The 22,878-nt window shown below is 45.0% G+C and overlaps 1 protein-coding gene across 9 annotated transcripts in view; it reads right to left on the bottom strand.

Annotated features, from left to right (window-relative positions):
- The window catches only part of ANKHD1 (ankyrin repeat and KH domain containing 1), a 117,471-nt gene extending 97,703 nt beyond the window's left edge, over positions 1-19,768 (bottom strand). For 4 of the 9 annotated variants that reach the window (XM_088522663.1, XM_088522661.1, XM_088522660.1 and 1 more), the window contains exons 1-2: positions 19,335-19,723; positions 5,245-5,398 (exon numbers count right to left, since the gene is read on the bottom strand). In XM_088522663.1, the coding sequence (XP_088378789.1) occupies positions 5,245-5,398; positions 19,335-19,613 (433 nt within the window). In that variant the 5' untranslated portion in view covers positions 19,614-19,723. Of the gene's footprint in view, positions 1-5,244; positions 5,399-19,334 lie in introns of all 9 variants that reach the window. The other 5 variants (XM_088522662.1, XM_088522657.1, XM_088522665.1 and 2 more) reach the window with 3 other exon arrangements.
- Between the last annotated feature and the right edge of the window lie 3,110 nt (positions 19,769-22,878).

Below are 22,878 nucleotides of genomic sequence, written 5' to 3' on the forward strand. Positions count from 1 at the left end.
GGATTTCAAACAGTTCAGTGAGGAGAGCTCCAACAGCCTAGCATTCCCATTCCCTAAAGCCCCTCAGCTGTCTGACACAGAAAAGCATCGATTTGAGTATTCCGACAATTGAAAAACAGTTCTTCACAGCAAAATCCACTTACACAGAAGAAATACAAAGCTGGTACATTTAAAGCACTTTCAATATACTGAAGTTAATTTGACTAAGAGGAGAAAAGGCCTAATAGATTAGAAAAATATTTAAATCATGCAAAAAAATTTAAATGATCATGAGTTCAGTACAAAAAGCTCAAGGAAACATAATATTAATGATTCAATTACATGCACAAATTTCAGATAGCTAAACCAACTCGTACAAAAGCACAGCACATCTGTAAGGTGCACGTACCATATATTCCTTCCCACTCCGAATCTTTAGATGGTAAAGAAAGAGGAGGAGTAAGTCACTGTAATGTGCCAGTATCTCCAAAGGCAAAAGCATTCCAGTTCACAAAACTGTCGTGATTTTAGGACTTTTGAGAATTTTTAGGAGGATTTTTACAACCTCAACCTCTAAAGGAGCTCCCACACTGTAGCTCGTGCAGATGAGGATGGGGGAGCCAAAGTAATCGTTGCAGATAACCCTTCAGAACCCTTTAGGGGTTAAGCTTCTAACACATTAAATACCCACTTCCATTTAGATCAGTTACAGGTAAGCTACTTATCAACCCCCAAAAAAAGAAACACCAGGTCCAAACATGAAGCCAACTGCCCATACACAACACAATCAAATAACTTATCTAGCCCACTCTTCAACACATTGATACAGGATGAAAGCAAACTACAGCTCACTCTCCAGGGAAAAAGGAGTATTTTTATCACCAGTTACTGAAGAGACTTCCCCCAACAAAACTGTTCAAAAAAAGAAAGAACAAGGTTGGTCACATCACTGAAAAGAGATTTGTTTTGAAGACACGGACGGTAGGTAAGTAGAGCAGAGAGTCACACTGTCAATTGTTCAGTTTTACAACTACCAAATCTCACTCTGCTCTTTCAGTTTATTCCAAAATGGACAGATTTTATCTGAGCCCATTCATATTTTGACTCCTTTTCTTTCTCTCTCCCCCTTTTTGTTTTCCTACCTTTTTGCCTTCCCCAGTGCCATATTATATTGTTCCCCTCCCTTAATCCTACCAAGTAAAAGTACCAGCCTCTCGTCTCTCAATCCACTATTGAAATTCACCAAGAATTAACAGACACTTGTTATTAAAAACAGATTTCTCCAATCATTTACTTCAAACAGCAGCTATACTGCATCCGATTTTCCAAACCCTCAAATACACCAACCTTTTTCATTTGTGCAAGGGGCTCTGGTCACTTTTAGCCTTACAGACCCCTGTTTTCTGCCGAAATACCCCTTTGCTTCGCTCTTTGCTCCCTGTTTGAATGCCAGGATGGACTTTTGGCACTTGCTGCTCTAAGTGGATCCTTGGCTGGGCACCGGTTCCTTTCCAGAACACCTGGATTTCCTTGCTAGTCTTTCTGTAGTACTGTAAGCAACAGCAGGATTTCTGGATAGGTTCCTCCTGAGGTCCTGCAAGTCATCTTATTACACAGATGTACTCTGGCACCAAAGCCAACCGGGATTCCCATTCCATAGGTAAGGAGGACCACGCGTACCTGCGCTAAGGCCTGAGATGCCGAGTCCCAGCACTGACCTGGTTTCTGGCACCAAGCTTCCAACACACGGTTACTGCTCTGTCCTCCAGCAGAACCAGCTCTGAGTACTACCGAGATTCCTCCCCATGCACATTCCCAGCAGGACTCCAAAGCAGTCTAGTGCTAGACAAGGAAATCACCTGCCCCTTCCTTCTGCACGTGTTCTTGGACACCTCGTTGTCAAAGCAATTCAGACTCACTCAGAGAAGGAACATGTGCAAAGATCTGTTGCTAAGGTCACAGGATCCCAGGTACCTTCCTCAAGTTCAAAAACAGTTCGGCAATGTTCTGTATCTCTTCTCAAAATTCAGTAAAACCATGCTGAAAACCAAGATATTTGAACAGCAAGGACTAACATTTTCGCGCTTTATAACTTTCTGAGAAACTGTATTTTTTTTAAGGGCAGAATACACCAAACAGGGATCCAGGGCTTTTACCGTGTGCTTCACCAAGGCCTTTCCTTCCTCTTCAAAAAACAAAACCTTGCGTTCTGGAAAGAGAGCTGCACTGCATAAGCCAAGCAATCTACCCTTCCTGATGCCTACAAAAAGAAGGACCAGAAGATGAAACACCCTCAACCTGCCGAATTTCTGCCCAACTCTTTGGGGGCATATATGTGCCTTTTAAAAAACCACAAGGTGAGGGACCCACTTCGCACTAAGGGACCTTGCAAACATCCCAGAGTAAGGTTCTTATCCTCCAGCAGTCAAAAAAGTAGACTTTAAAACAAAAGCCTTAAAAAAAAAGACATTTAAAAGCTAATTTTACTGAAGTTCCACAAAAGAATTATATTTTGAGAGTTGGCAAACTAAGAAATCAACATTAACAGGAGAGCTGAATGGTTCTTGCACAGAATATGCATCCACTATTCAGATATTAATAATCTGTTTAATAGAAACGCTGTCTCTGCACTGGTGAAATATCTCCAAACAGTATAATTTTCTTTCTATAGGTTATTTTAGCTATAAACCTCTCTTATGCTACTAGCAGTCAGAGCTGACGCTTCCTTTTAATAATAAATATTAATAATAATAAATATATAAATATTAATAGTAATAATATTTTTATAAGACTTTGCTTGCTTACTTGCCAAAAATCCAGTTGTTACAACAGGAATTTTCTTTGGTTTATGGGGAGGAAAAAAAGCCACTCTCAAAAACATCAGCACAATAAGCAAGCCGAACTAGCAGAAGATAACCAGAACCCTTTCATATGGGCAAATACGATGCATAGAAAGAGATTTATAGACAACTGCACTCAAACTCAGGCCTCTGCACTAGCGCATACAGGTCTAACTGGCTCTCAAACCAAGATAGCTACTTAAAAAAAAAAAAGGAAAACAAACACACACACACATAAACTTTAAAGTGCAGTAGCTGACAGCTACTTCCGCGCAAGTGTTTTGAAGAAGCATACTTCATTCGGCCACAGCTGCTAAGACCTACCTTCCACAAGTAATAATCCACACATTCATGTGAGACAGCTACTTTAAGCCCTGCTCATTAAGATCCTAACGAAACAGAGACGACCCTTCCATGTGAGGAATACTAAGAAGCCTAGGAGACACTAAATGCCAGAGCAATTCTATTCTAGCTGGAAGTCAGGACCGCATCTCACGCGGGAGGAGGTCGCGGCAGGGAACAGCACGCCGGACAAGCCCGCAGCCCAGCTCCTCACCCGCGCGACAGCCTCAGGCTTCCACGTTGTCTCCTCCTTTCTCTGCTCTCTGCAGCTGGGGACTAACTTGCCTTCCCCAAACTGCGAAGCCGCGGGGAAGCGGAGCAAAGCGCGTTGCTGCCACGCAGGGCTTGGAAGGCTCACATTGCACGAGAACACTAAGGGTATTTTCAGGAAACCAGACACAGGATTGTGAACCCCCCGAAGATACTTGAAACTTCTTCCAGCAACACTAGTTGCCTTTTCAATACTTCTGAAATTCAGCTTTTACTAATAAGCTAACAGCTCTCTTTCGGTAGCCTAATGATATTTTTAGCGTCTGAACGTACAGTGGAAAGGACAAGTATCCCTTAGTTAGGGGACCTTCCCAAGAGTGTTTTTAGTCTTCTGACCTCACACATTCTTACCCACATAATGGAATTAATTTTGTCCAGTCTTTTTAGAGAAGGAGATAGACAAACAAAAGGGCTTCAGCAGGTTTACTCATCTTTTCAGATTGTTTCTGTTCTATTTTCTCCAAAACTACTCAACAGAGAATCAAAGCACAGGAACCTCAGATGAAAAGTGAATTGTCTAATTCTGGGGACAAGTGGCAAGCTACTTAGCTTACAAATACAAAGAGGTTATTTTTACAGACATTACAAGATTTGTTAAACACTATGGAGCAGTTTTTGAATGTTGCACACCTAGATGTAAGCACATAACTTAGGGACCAACCGCCCTCATAACACTGGCCATAAGACACCTCCAGTGACAGTCTGTAAATGTAGCAACAGCTCCTGGAGACCTCAGTCATCAAGGTACACGTGAGAAAATGCGGCTGATTCTCTTAAGCAACAACAACACAAACACCCTTAAAAAGGATCAGATTATTCAAATCCTCCAATGTCCAGATTATCCCAGAAATACTCTATCTATCCTGCAAAGTGAAGTTTGGACCACAGGCGCTACATCAGGTTAGATTAACTTCAAGACTCCAACATTAATCATGTTGCTGCAACTTTGTATGGACAAAAAGATTAAAAAAGAATACACACACACACATATACATACATGTGTGTATATATGTGTGTGCATATATAAAATATAAATAAAAATGTAATATGTGTGTGTATATAAAATACACACATGCTCACACAATATTACATTTATAAAAACATGATTTGAGTCAAAATACAAAGACAGTTTGACCCCTTCAAACCCCCAGAATTAATTTATCCTTTAGATGCAAAGTTATCTATAGCAAAGGATTTCTTTCAAAATAGTTTGGTTTAAATCTTTTTGTCACAGGAACTTTGAAACAGGAGTAGGAATTTCCAATTTCATTGCCAACAGCTGCTTTACAAATTAAAGAAATGATTAAACTGGTCAAACTAGAAAGGTAATAAGGGTAATGGCATTACGTTTTACCTAATCTGCTTCTGCAACTTAAATAATACACACACATTTCTCAACAGTTATATCTCCAAACTATGGGAACGTATTTTTCTGTAAGTGAAAACAGAGAGACAGTGCTTTACCTTTGAATTTTTAGAAATAATGAGAAGTTACACATTGACCATATTATTAAAGAGAAAGACATCACTTCAGCAAGCCATTCTCTCCCCTTTAATCCTCCCTCTGGTAATATATGTAATCTAATCCAGTCAACAAAATACCACGTAATTCAAATTATCCTTTCTAACTTTGGATGTAAATAAACATTAAACCAAGCAACCTTAAAAAACTCTAAGAATTACAAGCTTGTTCTTATGTTCAATTCCCCATCATCATAGTGCACTTTCAGGTTTTTAAGCTTTGACTCTGTATTCACAGACTGCCAGGTCCGTGTGCAAGTTAGTTTCAGAAAACACCATATAAACAGTGTACCTGCTGCCTCCAGCAAGGCTTCTAATCTTGCTTGTGTTTCTGGATCCACAGTTCTCAAGTCCGCACCTTCTGCAGCACTCGATAAGAATAACTCCGATGTGGTTTTAAGTACTGGGTTATCAAGATCTTCTTGGTCCAAAATAAATGATTCGACCTGTTTACCAAGTTAGAAAAATAAGTTTTAGCACTTTGGAAATTTTAGAGTTAATTTAGAATACTACAAAATCCAGCACAGAGTTTAACTATACCATCATTATAATGTTTTAGCTATGCAGTTTACAGGATAGAATCTTAAAAGTCAGGTGACGAATTTCTTGAAAAGGTAGCTGAAAGCAGAAAGGAATAAGCTCTACACGAAAAACAGCTTATATTAGAAAATGCTGATTAACAACAGTCTAAACTATAGTGAGGATTATTTAGATTACACATTACAAAAAAATGTAAACATTTGGATAGTTAGTCACCAGAACTGATGGCCTCAGAGGTTGCCCCATCTTTGTCCCTAGGTGTCCATCTATCTTGTTATTCAAAACAAGGCTATCAGTATAGACCTTGGTATGGTTGGACTGAATTTGAGACCTGGGGAGGGAATGAACTCCCAAAACTCTTTTCAGTTCCATTACTTCATTTTAAAACTAATTTCAACTAATACAGCAAAACGATTTTATTAGAGTAGAAACAAGCTGGTTGACTATAATAAATTCAAACACAAAATATCTGGTTCCATCAACCTCTTCCAGACAAGAACAGATACATATAACAGTTAAGGGAGCAGGTATCCCAGCTCAGCACCAACAATGCTGCCCTACTGGACCCTTGTCCACATGATCTCAAAACACAGGTTCATGGAATTACACAACATAAAACATAGTAGTTTTATGCCAGCTTGCCAGAGTAAACAAGGAGGATACCTGACTCATACCCTAATGAGAGCAGAATTACATTTAAGAATCTGTCTCAAGCCCAGACACATCACCCTCTATTTTCAGTAATATTTTTATATAAAAACGTGAACATTATTTCATAGACACTATCTGTTCAATGCTTTATTATCCTCACTACCCCTAGAAATGAAGTACTTTTGTTGTACAACTTCTTTCCCCATTTTTTGGGCCAGTCTCATCTTTATTTTCCCCTTCTCTCCTACCTTTAGTTCCCCCTCTCCCACTATCTTCCCCACACGTCAGCAGTAAAGTACCACTAGGTTCAGTCCTGTGACATTCCACCCACAGGACCTTAAGAAAGGGACAGTTTATTCCTCAAAAATCAAACCAAGCAAACTCGGTGAATGCCCTATTATAGGATGAATGTTAACGTGAGTCCAGGGAACTGCACATGGCAGTGCACATAGCATTGCCGTGCGGGATTGTCTTGTGTTAATTATTTCCCCTTTTTGATATGTAAATGTTCTGTAACATCATCCCTTGGTGTTCAGCCAACCAGCCCCGGCCCAAGCAAACACAACGTTGGCATACAAATAAAACGGGCATTAGGGAAAAACAGAGTGGCTTACGAATACAGAGCATTTCTTGACCACCTTGCTGGCTATGCATAACATTGGCTAACTTACAGGTAGTGCTACTTCTGTGCCAGTGCACAAGCGTCAAAGCCAAGGCACCATTTAGGGCTTTAAAAAGCAAGATTTCCACATTAATCAAGACAATACACAACAGTCCTAAAACAAGAGAATTGTCATGATGAAGAGCTGAGGCTTAAAAAAAAAAATGCAGAAACTTAGTGACCTGAGTCATAAACATTACTTCTATAGACAAGAGCAGAAGCCATTTATGACTGACAGGAGGGTATCTTCCTGAACTACAACTCCCTTCTGCAGAATTCAAATTTCAGGTTATGTTCACCTAGCACGTTTCAGAGCTCCCTGCTGACATAGGGTCTGACGCATAAATGATTCCTGGAAAAATTAACACGTATCCACAGGATATTTCAAGGTATTTCATTATTCTCCCCCACCCAAAGCAAAGCACTTTGCCTCAAACAAGCCACTTACACCAATACACACTTCAGCCAGAAATGCTATTCATTACTGCAAAAACGTGTGTGCGACCTCGTGACTTGCAAAATGAAGCCCACTACGTATGTGAGCAGCTGTTCCTTACGCATCGCTCCCAATTCTATGCTAGAAGTTGCACTAGACACTAACGGTCTTCCTTCCTTTTCTAGTTACCCCGCTGATTTTAACAGCAGTTCTCCCTTTTGAAGATGGACCAAAAGGGACAAAACTGCTATCCATTATTGAAGTTACTGCACATACAAGCAAAAAATCCTACACAAATCCTCACGGTCTCTTCTGGCCAGCTTGCCCTTCAGCTTCGTGGGGAGCCTCACACCCCCAGGCAAGAGCAGGCAGAGCAGCCCTGCATCAGCCTTCCGGGCTCTGTCCTACTGCAGAGTTGGTAAATTCACTTTTAACCCTGCTCCAATGCACTGAAGCAGGGACATGGGCTATGTCCCCTTGGTGGCTGCCCCTGCAGGCTCGCTTGTGTCCCTGCAGAACAGCACCTGCAGCAACACACACCTCCACCAGCACAGCTCACCTCCCCAATACTCCCAACGCCGCATTCTAGTCTTATATCACAGCACTGCATTTGCTGTAAATCTACACATAAGAAAGGCCTCTGCTTCCATTATTTTTGCATAGGTTCAGCATCAATTTCTAGTTTTTATTTCCATTTTTAGTAACAGCTTAATAACATACCCATAACACAAATATACCATAAGTGTGAAAATCCTGAAAACCCATATGCAGAAATTTTAAAACAGCTCTACCATTGCCAGTCTTTCAAAACGAGTTTTATATGCATTTCCAAGTAAGCAAAACTGACATTTCTGCAGAGAGATGTGGTTTCTCACACCGTTGAGAAACTAACTCATCTCTAGCAGGAGATTAAGGAACTACCTAATCAACCAGATGTCCAATAGGATTGAAAATAACCTGCTACGACCCCCTATTAATAAACAAATAAAAACTACCCCAAATATATCAAAGGTAAGCTTAAGTTCTTAAACAGAAAATAAACTTTATAAATATGTGTATACATATATATATATATATATATACACACACATACATATATATATTTAACTTTAACACGTCTGGAAGACTTTAGCGCTATAACATTCACGTTGCAAATTTTAGGCACTCTGCTCTATCATAATCAGATCTGTAGCAAAGTGATAGAGTAACCAGTCACTGTGCTATTTCGGGACTATTTTGCAAGCTGCTTTGGGCAGTTAATAAGCATCTTAGTTGATAAGGTTCATTGGGAATATACAGATGCGAGACATTTCTTCTAATTGCCAGAGCAACCATGGCTAGAATCAATTCCCAGCCCAAAGCTCCAAATCCTGCTGCGAGCTGCTGCCCGTGCAGGAGCCGTGCGCAGGGCAGGCAGCACCGGCACGCTCAACCACATCGTTGTGTTTCGCTTTCGTCCGCAGAAGGACAGAGCTGCTGAAGCGCTGCCAAGGGCTGCGGCCACCTCGCAGCTCCGGGATCCAGTTACCAGCCGCTCTTCCCTCCCTCTGCAGCCGCTACATTCACAGCTATCGGCCTCAGCGACATCAGTATTTATGTCAATACCGTGACTGAGTTTACCTCAGGTCAGGGAGACGCAAAGGCTGCTTTGCAAGTACTAAAATCACAACTAACACTAGCAACCTGCAAGACAGGCAATGAGGGGTTTAGAAATGTATTTTTCTAACATTAGATACTGATCTTTCATACACTGTGTTGAAGTGACTTTATGTTTTTAAGCTACACTTAACTAAGCTCTAGGTTACAGGCCATAAAAAAAAAAAAAAAAAAAAGGCATTTTCCCCAGAATAGCTCCAACCTGTTCACAAACACCCTATTCCCGCTATGGGCTACATGCATAGTGGCAAAGCTGCCTGCTCCAGCTGCACCAGCACCTCTCCTGCTCCCACTGCAGAGGAGAGCGGCGGCATCTCCCTGTCCCAACCCGCTTTACTCGTGCTGCTCTGCTATTTCTGGGAGGAGTATCTTTATAAAAGCGTTGACTGGAAAGAGAAAGCTACTAGCGAATCACTTCCTTGAGCTTGAATTTTCCAGATACACCCAAGCTATTAACGGGTTTTCCAAACAGCAAGTCTCCTGTTATATTTGTAAAGTACCTGCAAACAGGAGGACCCAGAGTCGTTCCCTGGGAGCCCTGAGCAGCAGGACAACACAATGAACTACCTCTTTCGCTTTTATATAAGGCAATCCCCCCAATTATTTGTATGATGCTTCCATTTGGACATATATCTTCATATAGATTCGGGGACCTTGCATTCCTTAAGGTAATTTAAGCCTGTATATGTGGCTGAAAGATCACATACATACAAAGCTGAAACAGATTCATCAATAAGGTGAGTGCTTGCTCTGCTGGGCTTAAGCTGTAGTTTCTGAGAAAAAATTGCTTACTAAAAGTAAGTTTTAACCTGAGAAGAGATACATCCCTAAGATCTGTTAATCACTGAAAGATCATCTTCCTGCCCTCGTCCTATGGTAAGAAGTTCTCACAACATGCAGTGTCTTTGGGATGGCCCAAGGCTACAGCGGACTTGGAACCGTCACTGTCTCAGTAACAAAAAATAAAATAAAATAAAATAAAATAAAATAAAATAAAATAAAATAAAATAAAATAAAATAAAATAAAATAAAATAAAATAAAATAAAATAAAATAAAATAAAATAAAATAAAATAAAATAAAAATAAAATAAAATAAAATAAAAATAAAATAAAAATAAAATAAAAATAAAATAAAAATAAAATAAAAATAAAATAAAATAAAAATAAAATAAAATAAAAATAAAATAAAATAAAATAAAATAAAATAAAAATAGGCAGAAGTTAACTCCTGCAGGAGAGTCTGATAAGCAGGAACTGTAACAGCATCACTCTCTCCTGGGAATGACAAGCTACTTGATGAGACTGGCTCCCTGTGAAGCTCAAACCTCACTAACACTGGCCCCCCAAATCTGAGCAGAGCTGTCAGTACCTGCAAGCTGTGTTAGCTCATTGATCTGCATTAAAAAAAAAATAAAAAAATCTACTTCTACACGCATTTAAACAAACTGGGGGCGGGAGAATGGGTACATAAATCTTGTTAGCTTCACTTGAAATAGAAAACTGAAAAATTGGAGTCTGGTCTACCTAAGACAGCCTTTATTCCAAAATATATTAAGCAATTACCAGATAATGAAACAGGCAGACTGAAAATCTGGTCTATAACATGCTTATTTCCAAACATCCAGGTTCATCCTGCAAATGCTACTGCAAATGCAATGTAAGGATGCCTAAGTACCAAGTTTAAACCTTTTCAATGGACACAAGGAAAGCGACTTTTAAATTAAGTATGGTCCAAACTTTCCCACATCCTGGTGTAAAACCCATGTAGTATACTCTTCATGTGCTAGGACACACCTGAAACTCCTCCAGTATTAGATTCTGAATTCAGAAGCTGCCTACTGTGATGGATGTTAAACCAGCAACAGGACAGGCCCAATACTGTGGCAGCAGAGGGTGGGCCCTCTCCGAGAAGCCAGGCCCCAGCAAAGGATTTCAGCTCAGCCATCGAAATTCTCTAGTCAATTCTGGAAACTGCTCCTAGTGTTTGAAACATGCTGATAAAGTAATAAAATCAGCACTGATGCTTTACAGGACTACTCTTCCATGTCAAAGACTGATTCTGAGGATCCAATTTTCCTGTGCAAATACTAGCAGAAAATTTATAAGCAGGCATTCACGAACAAGTGCCTGTCAAATGGTATAGAAAAACCACTTTTAATCATTTACCTACTTTCTCCTTCTTAAGCAATCAATTGACACCAGTTACCCTTATGCCAGCGTCAAAAATCAAAAATCAAACAACTTGAGTTGTTCTGGAATACTAGACACTACCCCTTGTTGTACATAACCCAGCAGTCTTTGGACAAAGTTGCCTGATTCCAAGCTCCTCCACAAAGAACAAATCTGCAATTCATTTTGTATTAAAACGTAGGTCCACAACAATAAAACCAGGACATAACTGTACCCCCACTTAACCATCAGGAAAATATGCCACCAAACGCAGATGGAGTCCCCTTAGTACAAGAAACAGGCAACAATAAAACGCCCCTCCTCAGAGCAGGAAAATAACAGGGCTTACTCATGATTTCAGTCACTACTTAAAAAAAAAATATGTTGAAAACAGGCTGTATCTATCACATAGTTATGCTTCTGTTTATCAGTAGCATTGAACATGACTAAAGTTTTCCTAATTGACAAATGAATCTTTTTCTTTTGCGGCAAGGAGCTGTCATATACGGAACTGGAACTGAGGGCTGAAGGATACTCAGAATTCATGTGAATCTCAGTAGATTGGCTACCTCTTCTTGATGGGTACAGCCTTAACACTTAAGAAAAACATTAAATAAAGACAGAGCAGCAAACTCAATGTAAGCATCATTTACACTAAGCATTAGATATTTTCACACATTCAGCCAACTCAAAATCATGTTTTTAGTGTTCCCAAAGTCTCCTTGGGCTTTGAAATTCCCTCCAGCCGATCATTTTTCTACCTGAACAATTTTCCTACTTTTCTCTTTTCCTCCCCTCAAGAAACCACAGGTGTAACTCAGCACTCTGACTTTACTAACATATAAGATAGAATTGCTTATATAAATTTACTCAGGGCTTCTGGGGTGGGGTACTTCCTCTAACTATTAAATCACAGACAAAACAAAATGAAAGAAGCTTTGAAACACAAGATGAATAAGTGCATCTATTTACTGACGTAAAAGTCCACACCTACCTCAATGGACAGGTAGTCTAAGCCCCAAGGAACACCTTTCACACCAGTGCACAAACTTCAAAATATACAACCTTAATTCCTAGATGATCTTTTAAGAGCACTTGTCCACCCAAAGGGACAGAGGATCCAAAAGCACACAAATGCATCTGATAAAACATAGTGTAGTCCAGCAATTAAATAACTCGTTCCCACCTCCACCTGTACCTTTTAGGCTGACTGCAGTCCTTTTTAGAGTGACTGAATGATTTTAAGCTATCAAGTGGTTTATATCAGACTAATCATACTGGGTTTCCTACCCTTCTCTGAGTTGAAGCTAGTAGTAGCCTTCCTCCTGCCCTGACCTGTATAAATAAGCCTCTGTGTACTCTACTACTGCAAAACCAACAAACCCTGTAACACATCTACTGATCCATCAGCTACTCGCTTAAAGAAAAACTACCATGATGAATAATGCAGCACAGTCTCAGTCCAGAATACGCTCCACTGAAATCCTCAACACATAGTAGGGAAAAAGGCTTTCGAACATATTTGTTTGAGCAGAAAACAAAGAAAAGACGTGCATGCTTCTCTAGGTATTAAACTCAACTTAACAAACCCTAAACGTTTCCAGTGAATGTTTACATTTTAGACTCTCTTTTTCCTACGGATGAACACTTGCTCGTAACAGATACTGCTCCAAAGCAACCTTCCCTGAGCGATGTGCCTTGAAGGCAGTGCTCTACAGCCCTAAAAGCTGCTCTCTCTCAGTGATTTTGGTTTGAAACTGGACAGATTTATTATCTATCACCTATGTGGGTTCATCAGTTTTTTGACTAATAGGGACGAGTTCAACAGTTAGGGATTTTCCTTGAAGAAATTTAGTTAATTAGCAATCTGTATGCTTTACTAAGGCAAATGAGTACAGTAACTTAAAAGACCTAGCTGAAACAGTATGTTCATGGCACATGAAAATAATGCAAGATATATTGGCTCAGTATTTGTCAGCCTGGAGAACATTCCATTTCTTACTTGTCAAATAAGGAATATTTTTTTCCTGGAGGACTGGAGTAGAAGCAATTTTCAAAATCTCTTCTGGTCAGAATAGCCAATAACACATGTTAATTCTCACTTAATACCAGCATTCTGACAAAGAGAACATAATAATTCAACCATGAATAGCTGCACTCAAGTCTAGTGCACTTTTCCTTCAGATTCTGGGATACTTCAGAAGAGCTAAAAGTAAGAAAAACCTCTGAAAAAAAGAAAAAAAAACTTGGAGGCAAAGGTAGAAAATGATGACTGAGAAGTCTCATCCTGCGGAACATAACTAAGAAATAACAGGATCCTGTGCATGACCAATTTTTTAATGTCTTAGGGTTATTCACAATGATTTCTAGTTGTGTTTGTACCGATGATATGTAATACTGCAAAAACTGAAAGTCATTTCTAGTAGATTAAAGAAACTTAAGCTAATCAATGTTTTCCTATCTAACATAAAATAATGAACTGCCAAGAGTAAAAGGAAGGAAATATACCCTGTTATGATGTATTTCCATAAATTTCATTTATTCAGCCTTCAAAAACACGTAAAAATGAAACCTCTGTCCCTCTACAACAAACATGCAGAGCTAATTTTCAGAGAATAACAAAAGTAAAGATTATCTATCTATTAATAGGATATGCTTGATCAGGTTGTAACTTTCTGGTGTATCATTCTAACTAAATAAACCCTTAAATCCAAATATTAATTTACTCGTGCCCACTTTTTTTCTCTTGGTCAGAGACAGTATGGTTTTATGACATGGCTGCATGACCGCAATGAAAAGGGTGCTATAAAAACAGTATTTACATCTTCTGAAAGTTAAACTAATTTTTAGTCTGCCATTTAAGATCAAGGTGGTATAGTTACCAGTGAAAAGGTTTATTTTAAAAATATAGACTCAGACCAGGCGCTTTTCAAAAACTTACCAAGTTTACAAAAGAATTTGAGCAACCCACTAATTTCTGAAATCTTACTTAGAAGATCCCATTCCTCAAGCAGACATTCCCATTAGGAGGATAAGCTTTCCAAGAGGATTTTAGATGGCATTTGCAATAGTGTATATGGTCCAGAATTAGGGAGGAAAGGTGACCATCCAAGAAAAATCAAAGCACTCTCCAGCTTAGTCTAAAGCTTTGTCTGTCTGGGGATCTGAGCTTAACTGATGCACTGAGTTCTGCAAGGAGTTCTGTAAGAGAGGCAGAAGCTACTTTTCTTTCTAAACAAAGTCATTTTTTGGAAGGGTGACTTGAGGTCTAAGTTCAAGGCTATGTTGCAATAGCATCATTCATCTGTCCTTACAGCTGTGTTCGGGGATCTTCCGAGACAAGGAAAGGCAGAGAACATCCCAATATCACCTGAGCTGGAGAAGAGCTGGGCAGCCCCACTGCAAAACAGAACACAAGACCTCTCCATTTCCCAGCTGCAGTCTTGCTTTGCATTGCATTAATGTTGAAATGAACCCTTTTTCCCCAAAAAATAAGACTAGTTGACTGATGAAACCAATGAGTAAATTTGCAACTAAATATAGATTTTCTGCTAAACTGGGTAAAACTCTACTGACCAAATGAACGCGCCACATATCACATAATTACATAGTAGTATTTCACATCTTTACTGCACCTATCATTAGCAAATAGTTGCCAACATTTATTTTAGGTCATTTACTCAAATTGGGTCAAGCTCCACAGTAGAGAAACTAGAATTTTGCAAGAACTTCTAGAAACCAGTTCGTTTTCGGATGCTATTGAATAGCAAGTGCTACCTTAAACTTGATAGACTGTTTGTATCTGCTGCAGGCCAGACTTTCAAAAGCATTAGGATATCTAGCAAGATTTTTCAAAAACTAGATGCCTAATCAGGCTGGGCCTGAATGAACACCCTGCCAAACAGCCGTCGGTGTCTTTTTTGGAAATCTTGACCCATTATTCCTCAATGCTCTCTAATCAACAAATAATTCTAAAAGAAAATGTTTGTTAAACCTTCTACTCCCCAGACTATGGGTGAGCTAGTTAAAATAAAATACTTGAATTGGTAAACTGAAGGGGTTTTTTTTTGCCTATTATTATCCATCTTCACTTGCATTTTTTTTTCTATTTCTACTGCTTACACTGGATAAAACCACTGGTATTTATATTATTTAAATAAAACAGACAATGCTAAAAATTTATAAGCATCAATTTAAAACTAAAAAGTCAAAGATGCAGTTTAAGCTGTACAATGTTAAGAGGGCTTACCGATATAACAATTAATGTAACAGATTATATTGTCAGTTTAAAATAAAGCATTTAAGTATTTATTTTTAATTTAAAACCAACATTAAAAAAAATCTAAAACTTATGAAAGAGAAAGATTAAGCCCCAGAAAAAAAAAATATACCAAGTATTAAACTGATTTGGAGTGCATACCATTCAACTATTAAATGTGCTCATTGTAGGTGGTAGGTTATGTCTGATTTTTAATTATGCTTTATGTAAATATCCCCAGAGACTTATGCAATAGGTACAAGCTTAAGTAAGGCAACTGGTGGAGACAAGCAGCTTGCTCCGCAAAGGGAAACTGAGGGCCCAGGAGACTCTATAGCCAAAGAGGGGGCGAGTTTCAGGTGCCACTGAAAAGCTCCAAATCCCTGAATTAGGGAACACGAGACACTTGCTACATTCATATGCTCCCAGCCAAAAGCCACTTACTGAACTGAGCTCTAAGACCCTCTGCTACTTTTGTCAGCACAGCTGGTTTCTCATACTTGATTTACGACAGAGCAGCAAACCACACAAATTTGCAAACACTAACACTGCCATATTTATCATTTGCTTCAAATACATATTTCTACAGGCCGGTTGTGCTCAGTTTTTGATAAGAACCTGTACACTTTGTGACCAGAAGATCTCTACAAGCGAGGCTCCTACAGCCTCCTCATACACGCACTATTAATCACTGTCCTGCCAGCACGCCACCACCTTGGCCCACAGGCTTCACAGCTAGTAGCAAGGAGGTATTAATACTCATGCCATTGGCACCACTTAAAGTGCCAGCAAAACTCATAAGGAACAGTAGTAATGTACCCTAATTTATAGCACAATTTCACTCCAAACGAATTGCAAGCTGTGCCCAAAAACTGAGTAAGTTTAGAGGGCAACCAAGCAATTATTTACAGCAAGGCCAAAACTACCTTGTTTCTCAGAACGCAACCACTGGTAAAAATATTTTTGAATACTCAAAAGAGCCATATCTTCCCCCCTCTCTACCCTGAATTAACAGGAAGAGTCCAGGAGGCTTTTTCTAATACTTTAAAGCATGCTTCAACTTGCAATTGCTTCTGTTTCCATTTGATATTTTCAATTGACAATTCTAGAAAAGATTTAATATAGTTACATTTAAATTTACAGACCTTATATGACCTATTTAAAAAGGACCCATTTCAATCTCCATTTTTCCCAATAGCAGTCCAGTGACTGCCCTAAGCATGCACTGAGCTAGGAAATCAAAAAGCTTGGTTTATACTCCCTGTTTTGCAAAACAAGATGAACTTAGCATCCTCTTTTCATGATCTTCATCTGTAAAATGGGGACAGTACTCCCTTTGTAAAGTACTTGGACTTCTGAGGTAAAAAAAAATGCAATATATTTTCAGCAAAGTTAAGCTAAAATATATTAGTCCTTTCATTCTCTAGATAAATACTTTATTATAGTCTTCTTCCTGCACTTCCCTGATGATTTTGCTTTCTACTTAAACTGCCATTTTGACTAATCCAATTATTTTAGCATATTAAAGTCAGACTAATACAAGGACACCAGAACTAAATATCACTGCACACACAGAGCACAGCTTACAGAATATTGTAGCATTATTTTTATGACTTCAAACATAGAGAAAAGAGTACAGATCAAGACAGCATGGCAAACACTCGCTTTATTTATTTAATTCTCCCTTCTAGTTCTCACTAATTCCACTCACTGGTAGTAGCTAAAGGCATACACCCAAATCAGTGACTCATGACACTAGACCACAGTCCAAACAGTCACTGGGTTTTCAAAGCAGTGTTGTTGAAGAATTGCAATGTTCCATCCCAGGAGTTTAATTGCTTTTTTTGGAACAAAAGAACATGAGCAACAGGTGCTGCTTTAGTTCTCACACATGCACAAGAAAATTGCAAATTGACTCTTGGTCCCCACCATCATTCCCCCTGACCCAGCCAGGCACATCCTCCCCAGCCACAGTTCTCCTGTGGGCTGCTCTGCTCAACCAGGAACACACAACGCCAGAAATCCCCAGTCAGCCACAGTTTCACAAAGTCAGCCAACTCCTCTCTAAAGGTATTCTGGAAGCCCCCAAGGGTTTAAAATACAACTTTTTATTTATTTATTTATTAAACGAAGATGCATTTAAAATAAGAAAGCTGATCTCCGTTTTTTGTTTTTTTCCTCTCCAAGCAAGTAGTTCTACTTTAAGAGCTGTTTGTAAACCTTCTTGTATTTGGTCCTCAATGATAGACTATTATAATAAACTATGTTTGGGAGTTTCACCTTATCTTAACACTTACTACCAGTCAAAGAATCAACTCAGTGTTCAGTAGATACTCATTTTTCAGCCTTCTTCAAATAATGGGGATTCAAAATGGCTGAATTCTGTCATCCTGCTCATTAAAGAAAAAAAAAGCCACAGATATTCAAATATATTCCACATTGCACCACTTCCCAGGTTTTATAACTAATAGTGTTCCCTATTTTCAAGGATGCATTAACATGTGAATGGGCAGCCATGAGAAACATGGCAGGCACTGGAAACTTGCAATTACTCATATCCTACCCTACCTGCACACAGGCCTTCCACTGCCCAGAACCAGCGTGTGCTTGAACATGTTATCTCGTATCATCGCGTGTTCGGAAGACCAGTCAAGAGAGGAGTGCTCACACACTGCCTCTTCAGCAGAGGTGAAGTGTCCTGCCATTAACACAAGCTGTAGTTTTAACTAATGTTAGATGCTCATGAACGAAGAGCACCATACGTGTGGGTCTGCACCACCTTAGCTACATTTTAATTCAGGCAAGACCCACCAATTCAGATCTATGCAAGAGTTGTCACTCAATGCAAGATAGTAATTTTAGATGTGGAAAGAAGCAATGTTGGCTGCCCTCCTTCAATTCCATGAGGAGCTCAAGGCCCAAAGAAAAACAGTGACATGTACAACATGGGCTGCATCTTCCTCCTCCTGCAGGATACAGCAGTACAAAAGTGGGGACTCCCAATAAGCTTCAAATGCCAGATACTGCCTCCTTCTTTCCACTGAGTCTACCAAAGGGCTATGATGGGGGCTAGGATGCAGACTCTGCTTTTTAAGGCACAAAACTAAGAAAATAATATGTACCCTTTGCTGCACAACGAGTGGGCAAGAGTCACAGATCAGAATCTTAATCCATCTGCGCTCCTAGGCTCCACCAAGCAGCAGCACATGCAGGTTTACATACCTAACAATGCACCATTTTGGTTGGGATAAGGTGCCAGTCCCTCCCCCACACCTTTCCCATAAAACTCTGCAGGTCTGGAGGATCAAAGAAAGCCTCCTCCATTAGCCTCTTCCCTTTCTTCTGGAAAGAGGTACGTTGGATAAGAAATATTTCTTTTCTCTAAAGCTTCATGCAATCATGAGCCTGGGAAGCCTCTATTCTTCCTACATAGGCCAGGGCAGCAGTCCTAGGGGCTGGAGGCTTTATTAGTCCTTGAAGGGAGAGCCAAGGAGCCTGCTCGGCAGGGGAGCTCCCCTCCGCCTCCGAGCAGGTTCAAAGTGGAAAGCCCTCGCAGAGGTCAGGAGGAAGCAGCCCGGGAGACATTTTCCCGCAGCCCTCCACATGCAGAAAGGCAGCGCGGAGCCGCGGGCCCGGCCGCCCAGGAGGGCGCGGGCGACGGGGCCGCCACCCGCCTCCCCCAGCCCCGATGGGAGGCGGGTGGCGCCCAGCCCCCCCCTCCCGCCCGGCGGCGAAAAGAACCCCGGACCCCGGCGGCCGCCGGGACCCGCCCCCGCGGCTCCGGGCCGCCCGCGCCGCTCACGCCCATGGCTGCGGGGAGGCCCCGGCCGCCGGCGCGGAGGGAAGGGAAAAGAAGCGGAAAGGAGAGGAGGGGGTGTGGTGCGGGCCGCGACCCCCGCGACGCAGCCCGGGCGGCGGCAGGAGGGCCCGGCGGCGGCGGGGCGGCCCCGGCTGCTCGCGGGGCCCGCCAGGAAGCGGCGGCGGCCGGGCCCGGCCGCGGCGCGGCTCACCTCGGACACCTCGTCCTCGTCGCTGCCGGAGCCGCCGCCGCCGCCCCCGCTCCTCAGCACGGCAGCCGCCAGCTTGAAGTCGAGGGCGGCCTCGCCGGCCCCGGGCGCGCCGGGCCCTCCCGGCCCGCCGGGCCCGGCCTCCCCGAAGAGGCGCACGGCCCGCAGCCCCAGCGGGGAGGGCCCGGCCGCGGCGGGCGGCTCGGCGGCGGGCGGCGCGCGCGGAGCGACCGAGTCTATCTCCTCGTCGCCGACAGGGGCGGCGGAGCCGTCCGTGAGCATCGCGCTGATCCGGGGCCGCCGCCGCTCGCAGAGCCCAGCCGTCTCCGTCCCCTCACAGCACCCGCAGCAGCGCCACTAACTTCTCACACCCTACCCGGGCCGCGGGCGCCGCGCCGCCCACCCCGCACGCTCCGCCAGCGCCCATTGGGCTAGCTCGCGCGACGGCGAAGCGCTATTGGGCCGGGCGTCCGCCACTCAAGGACTCGTCACTCTCTCCCAGCATGCTGCCTTGAGAGCACACGCCGAGGCGGTTTTCGCCCCCCGCCCCGCCCGTTCTCGCCGCCTGGCTTCCTGAACTTCTCGGGAGCTGATTGGCCACTCGGGACATCAGTCTTGCGCCTTGCCGGAGTTGTGGGTGCCTATTGGGCACGCCAGCCGTCGATCAAGGCCGAGAGGAGCGCCTCGGGCTCTGATTGCTCGACAGGGACATCAATCAGGACGCACGGCGGCTGGCGCCGCCTGATTGGTCCTCCCTCCCCTTCGAATCCTGCCGAAGGTCTCCGTCAGCGTGAGGGGACGGCGCCCGCCCGTCCATCCCGAGCCGCGATTGGAGGCGCGTGCTGTCCATCACGGCCCCTCGCGTCCCGCCCTCCCGCCCCAGCGCAGGCCGCGATTGGCCGGGGGCGCCGTCACTCGGGCACCTGCCGCGGGGGCGGGCCCGCGCGCGCGGTGACGCCAGCGGCGCGACCACGTGGCTGCTGTCACCGGGCGCGCGTGCCCGGCGGGGCGGGGCCGCGCGGGTCCCCCTCTCCCCCTCCCCCCTCGGCTCTGCACGGGCGGGCGGGGGCCGCGGGCAGCGCGGGGCGGTGCTGCCGCCATTTTGCGGAGTCGCCCGGGGCACGCGGGGGTTCCCCGCGCCGGGGCTCTTCCCGCGCCCGGGTCCTTCCCGCGCGGGCTGGTGGCCCGGCCCGAGCGCCGCCCCCGCGCGGGGCGCCCCGGAGCGGGCAGCGGGCCCGGCCCAGCCCCCGCGAGCCTCGCAGGTAGCTGCGGGCTTCCCGCCGCCGCGCTCCGGCGCAACCCGGGGGTGTTCGGCCTGGTGCTGCGGGCGTCCTTGTGCCCTCCGAGGCTCCCGAGCTTCTGCGGCCTGGACTGGGGCTGCCCCGGCCGCTCGGCCCCGTTGCTGCCGCGCGCGGCTCGCCACAGTATCGTCCCCCGCCCGTGTCCCCGGTTCTGCCGCGGCGTCTAACAGCGGCGTTTGCGGACCCGGCCGGCCGGCCGGGACGGGCAGCGAGGGGCCGGCAGTGCCCACAGGCCCGAGGCCACGGTGACAGGCGGGGGAGCGGCGGGCGGCGCTGGCCTTGTCCTGCTCGGCTGCGTGCGCACCCGGTGCAGCCCCACGGCCTCCCCTCGCGCGCGGCGCCCCAGGCGGCGGCGAGGATGAGGAGGGCCCCGTGCTGCGGGTGGGAAGGGGGCCAGGCAGAGCCCGGCCTCCCCGGGGCGGCCGCCAGACCCTGCCATCCCAGCCGTTCCTCGTGGGAACGACGGTTCTGCCAGGGCCGGGGGGGATCTCACGTCGCGGTCGTTCCAGATGGAAAGGACCAGTTTGCTGATGCAAGACATGCCGGCAGCGGGACACGCCTGCCCCGCTGCAGCTGCGGGCCCCAGGGAACAGCCCCTCTGTGTGCCCCTGTCTGCTGCCAGCCTCCCGGTGCCATCCCTGCCCGCTCCGTGACACGGGCCCTGGGAGCAGATGTGGAGACACCTCTGGCGTCCGGCCAGGATACAGGCAGGAGCTGCTCTCCCGCTGCGGCTCTCTTGGCAGACCCTCAGCCTCGCTCTGCGCCACCGGGACCTGTGCAGAGCCCTGGATGGGCTCTACACGTGGGGAGGGCGCTCAGGGAGGGATTCCCAGTAGAGAGGATAGTGCCATAGCAGAGCACGGGTCTGTGTGTGCTCATTCCCACATGGGAAGCATTGCTGCAGCCTTCCCAGTAAGGATAAGACGGATGTGGAGCTGCTGGAGAGAGTCCAGTGCAGGGCTACGAGGGTGATTAGGGACCTGGAACATCTGCGCTATGAGGAGAAGCTGAGGGAGCTGGACCTGTTCAGCTTGGAGAAGGGAAGGCTGAGAGGGGGGACCTGAGCAGTGTCTATAAGTACCTCAAGGGAGGCAGTGAGGAGGATGGTGCTGGCCTCTTTTCACTGGTGGCCACTGACAGGACTAGAGGAAACTGCCACAAACTGAAACACCAGAAGTTCCACAGGAACTTAAGGAAAAATTTCTTAACAGGGTGACAGAGCACAGGAACAGGCTGCCCAGAGGGGTTATGGAGTCTCCTTCTCTGGAGATCTTCAAAACCCACTTGGACGCAGCCCTATGCCATGTGCTGTAGGTGACCCTGCATGTGCAGGGGGTTGGGCTAGATGACCTCGAGAGGTCCCTTCCAACCCTAAGCATTCTATGATGATTCTATGGTCTGGCCCCAGAGGAGCCTTGGGTCCAACGGGAGGCCCCTGGACTAGAAGGATGGCGCAGCTCATGGGGCAGGGGACAGCTGCAGGCTGGTGTGCAGCCCGGGGCAGATCCAGGAGCTGCACCTTGCTGCAAGAGGGCTTCCTCGTGCCATGCCCAGGATTTCGGGGCAAGATTTTGACTGCCCTGAGATGAAAACATTGTTTCCCCACCTGAAAGAAGAGCCAAGCAAATGGCACGAGGACAAAGAGCTATTTATTAAAGCAACCACAAATTATCTTTAATTATCAGCATAAGTTTTGCAATGTAATGTCACCGGGGTGCCATCCGACTCTCGCCTGCCCTGCCCCGGCTGAGGGACGCGGTGGCTCTTCCGCAGGGGGCGGGTGACCCACTTCAGTGCCGGGCAGGCTGCACGCTGCTCTTTCCAGCGGCTGCTCCCCGCGGAGCCCTGCAGAGTGCTGGCTGTGGATGTGCAACCCACAGGGGCCACGGACACAGTCCCCCAGCCCGGGCACGGGTAGCTCTCAGGGCAGGGGCAGAGAGGAGGCCCCATTGGGGTGAGGACATGAGGTCCCGTATCTGCATGGGGCTGGGAGCGGACAGCGTATCTTGGATCAGGTGCACAGGGATCCGCAGGGCTGTTTGTGGTGATTTAGGGGATGCTGATCCCACTGAGCTCCTGGATGGCGAGCAAAGTGAGAGGAAGCTGCGCAGAGCTGCTTCCCGGGTGCAGCAGCCTCAGGAGCCTGGCAGCACCCAGCAGTGACTACGCGGCCACGCTGAGGGGGACACAGCAAGGCTGTGTCCTCACTGTCTCTCACGCAGCCCAGCTCCTCGCCTGCAGGCTGG

The sequence above is a fragment of the Tinamus guttatus genome, unplaced genomic scaffold (assembly GCF_059628265.1).
Source record: "Tinamus guttatus ecotype Peru unplaced genomic scaffold, ASM5962826v1 Tinamus_guttatus_pri_ptg000155l, whole genome shotgun sequence".
NCBI lineage: Eukaryota > Metazoa > Chordata > Aves > Tinamiformes > Tinamidae > Tinamus > Tinamus guttatus.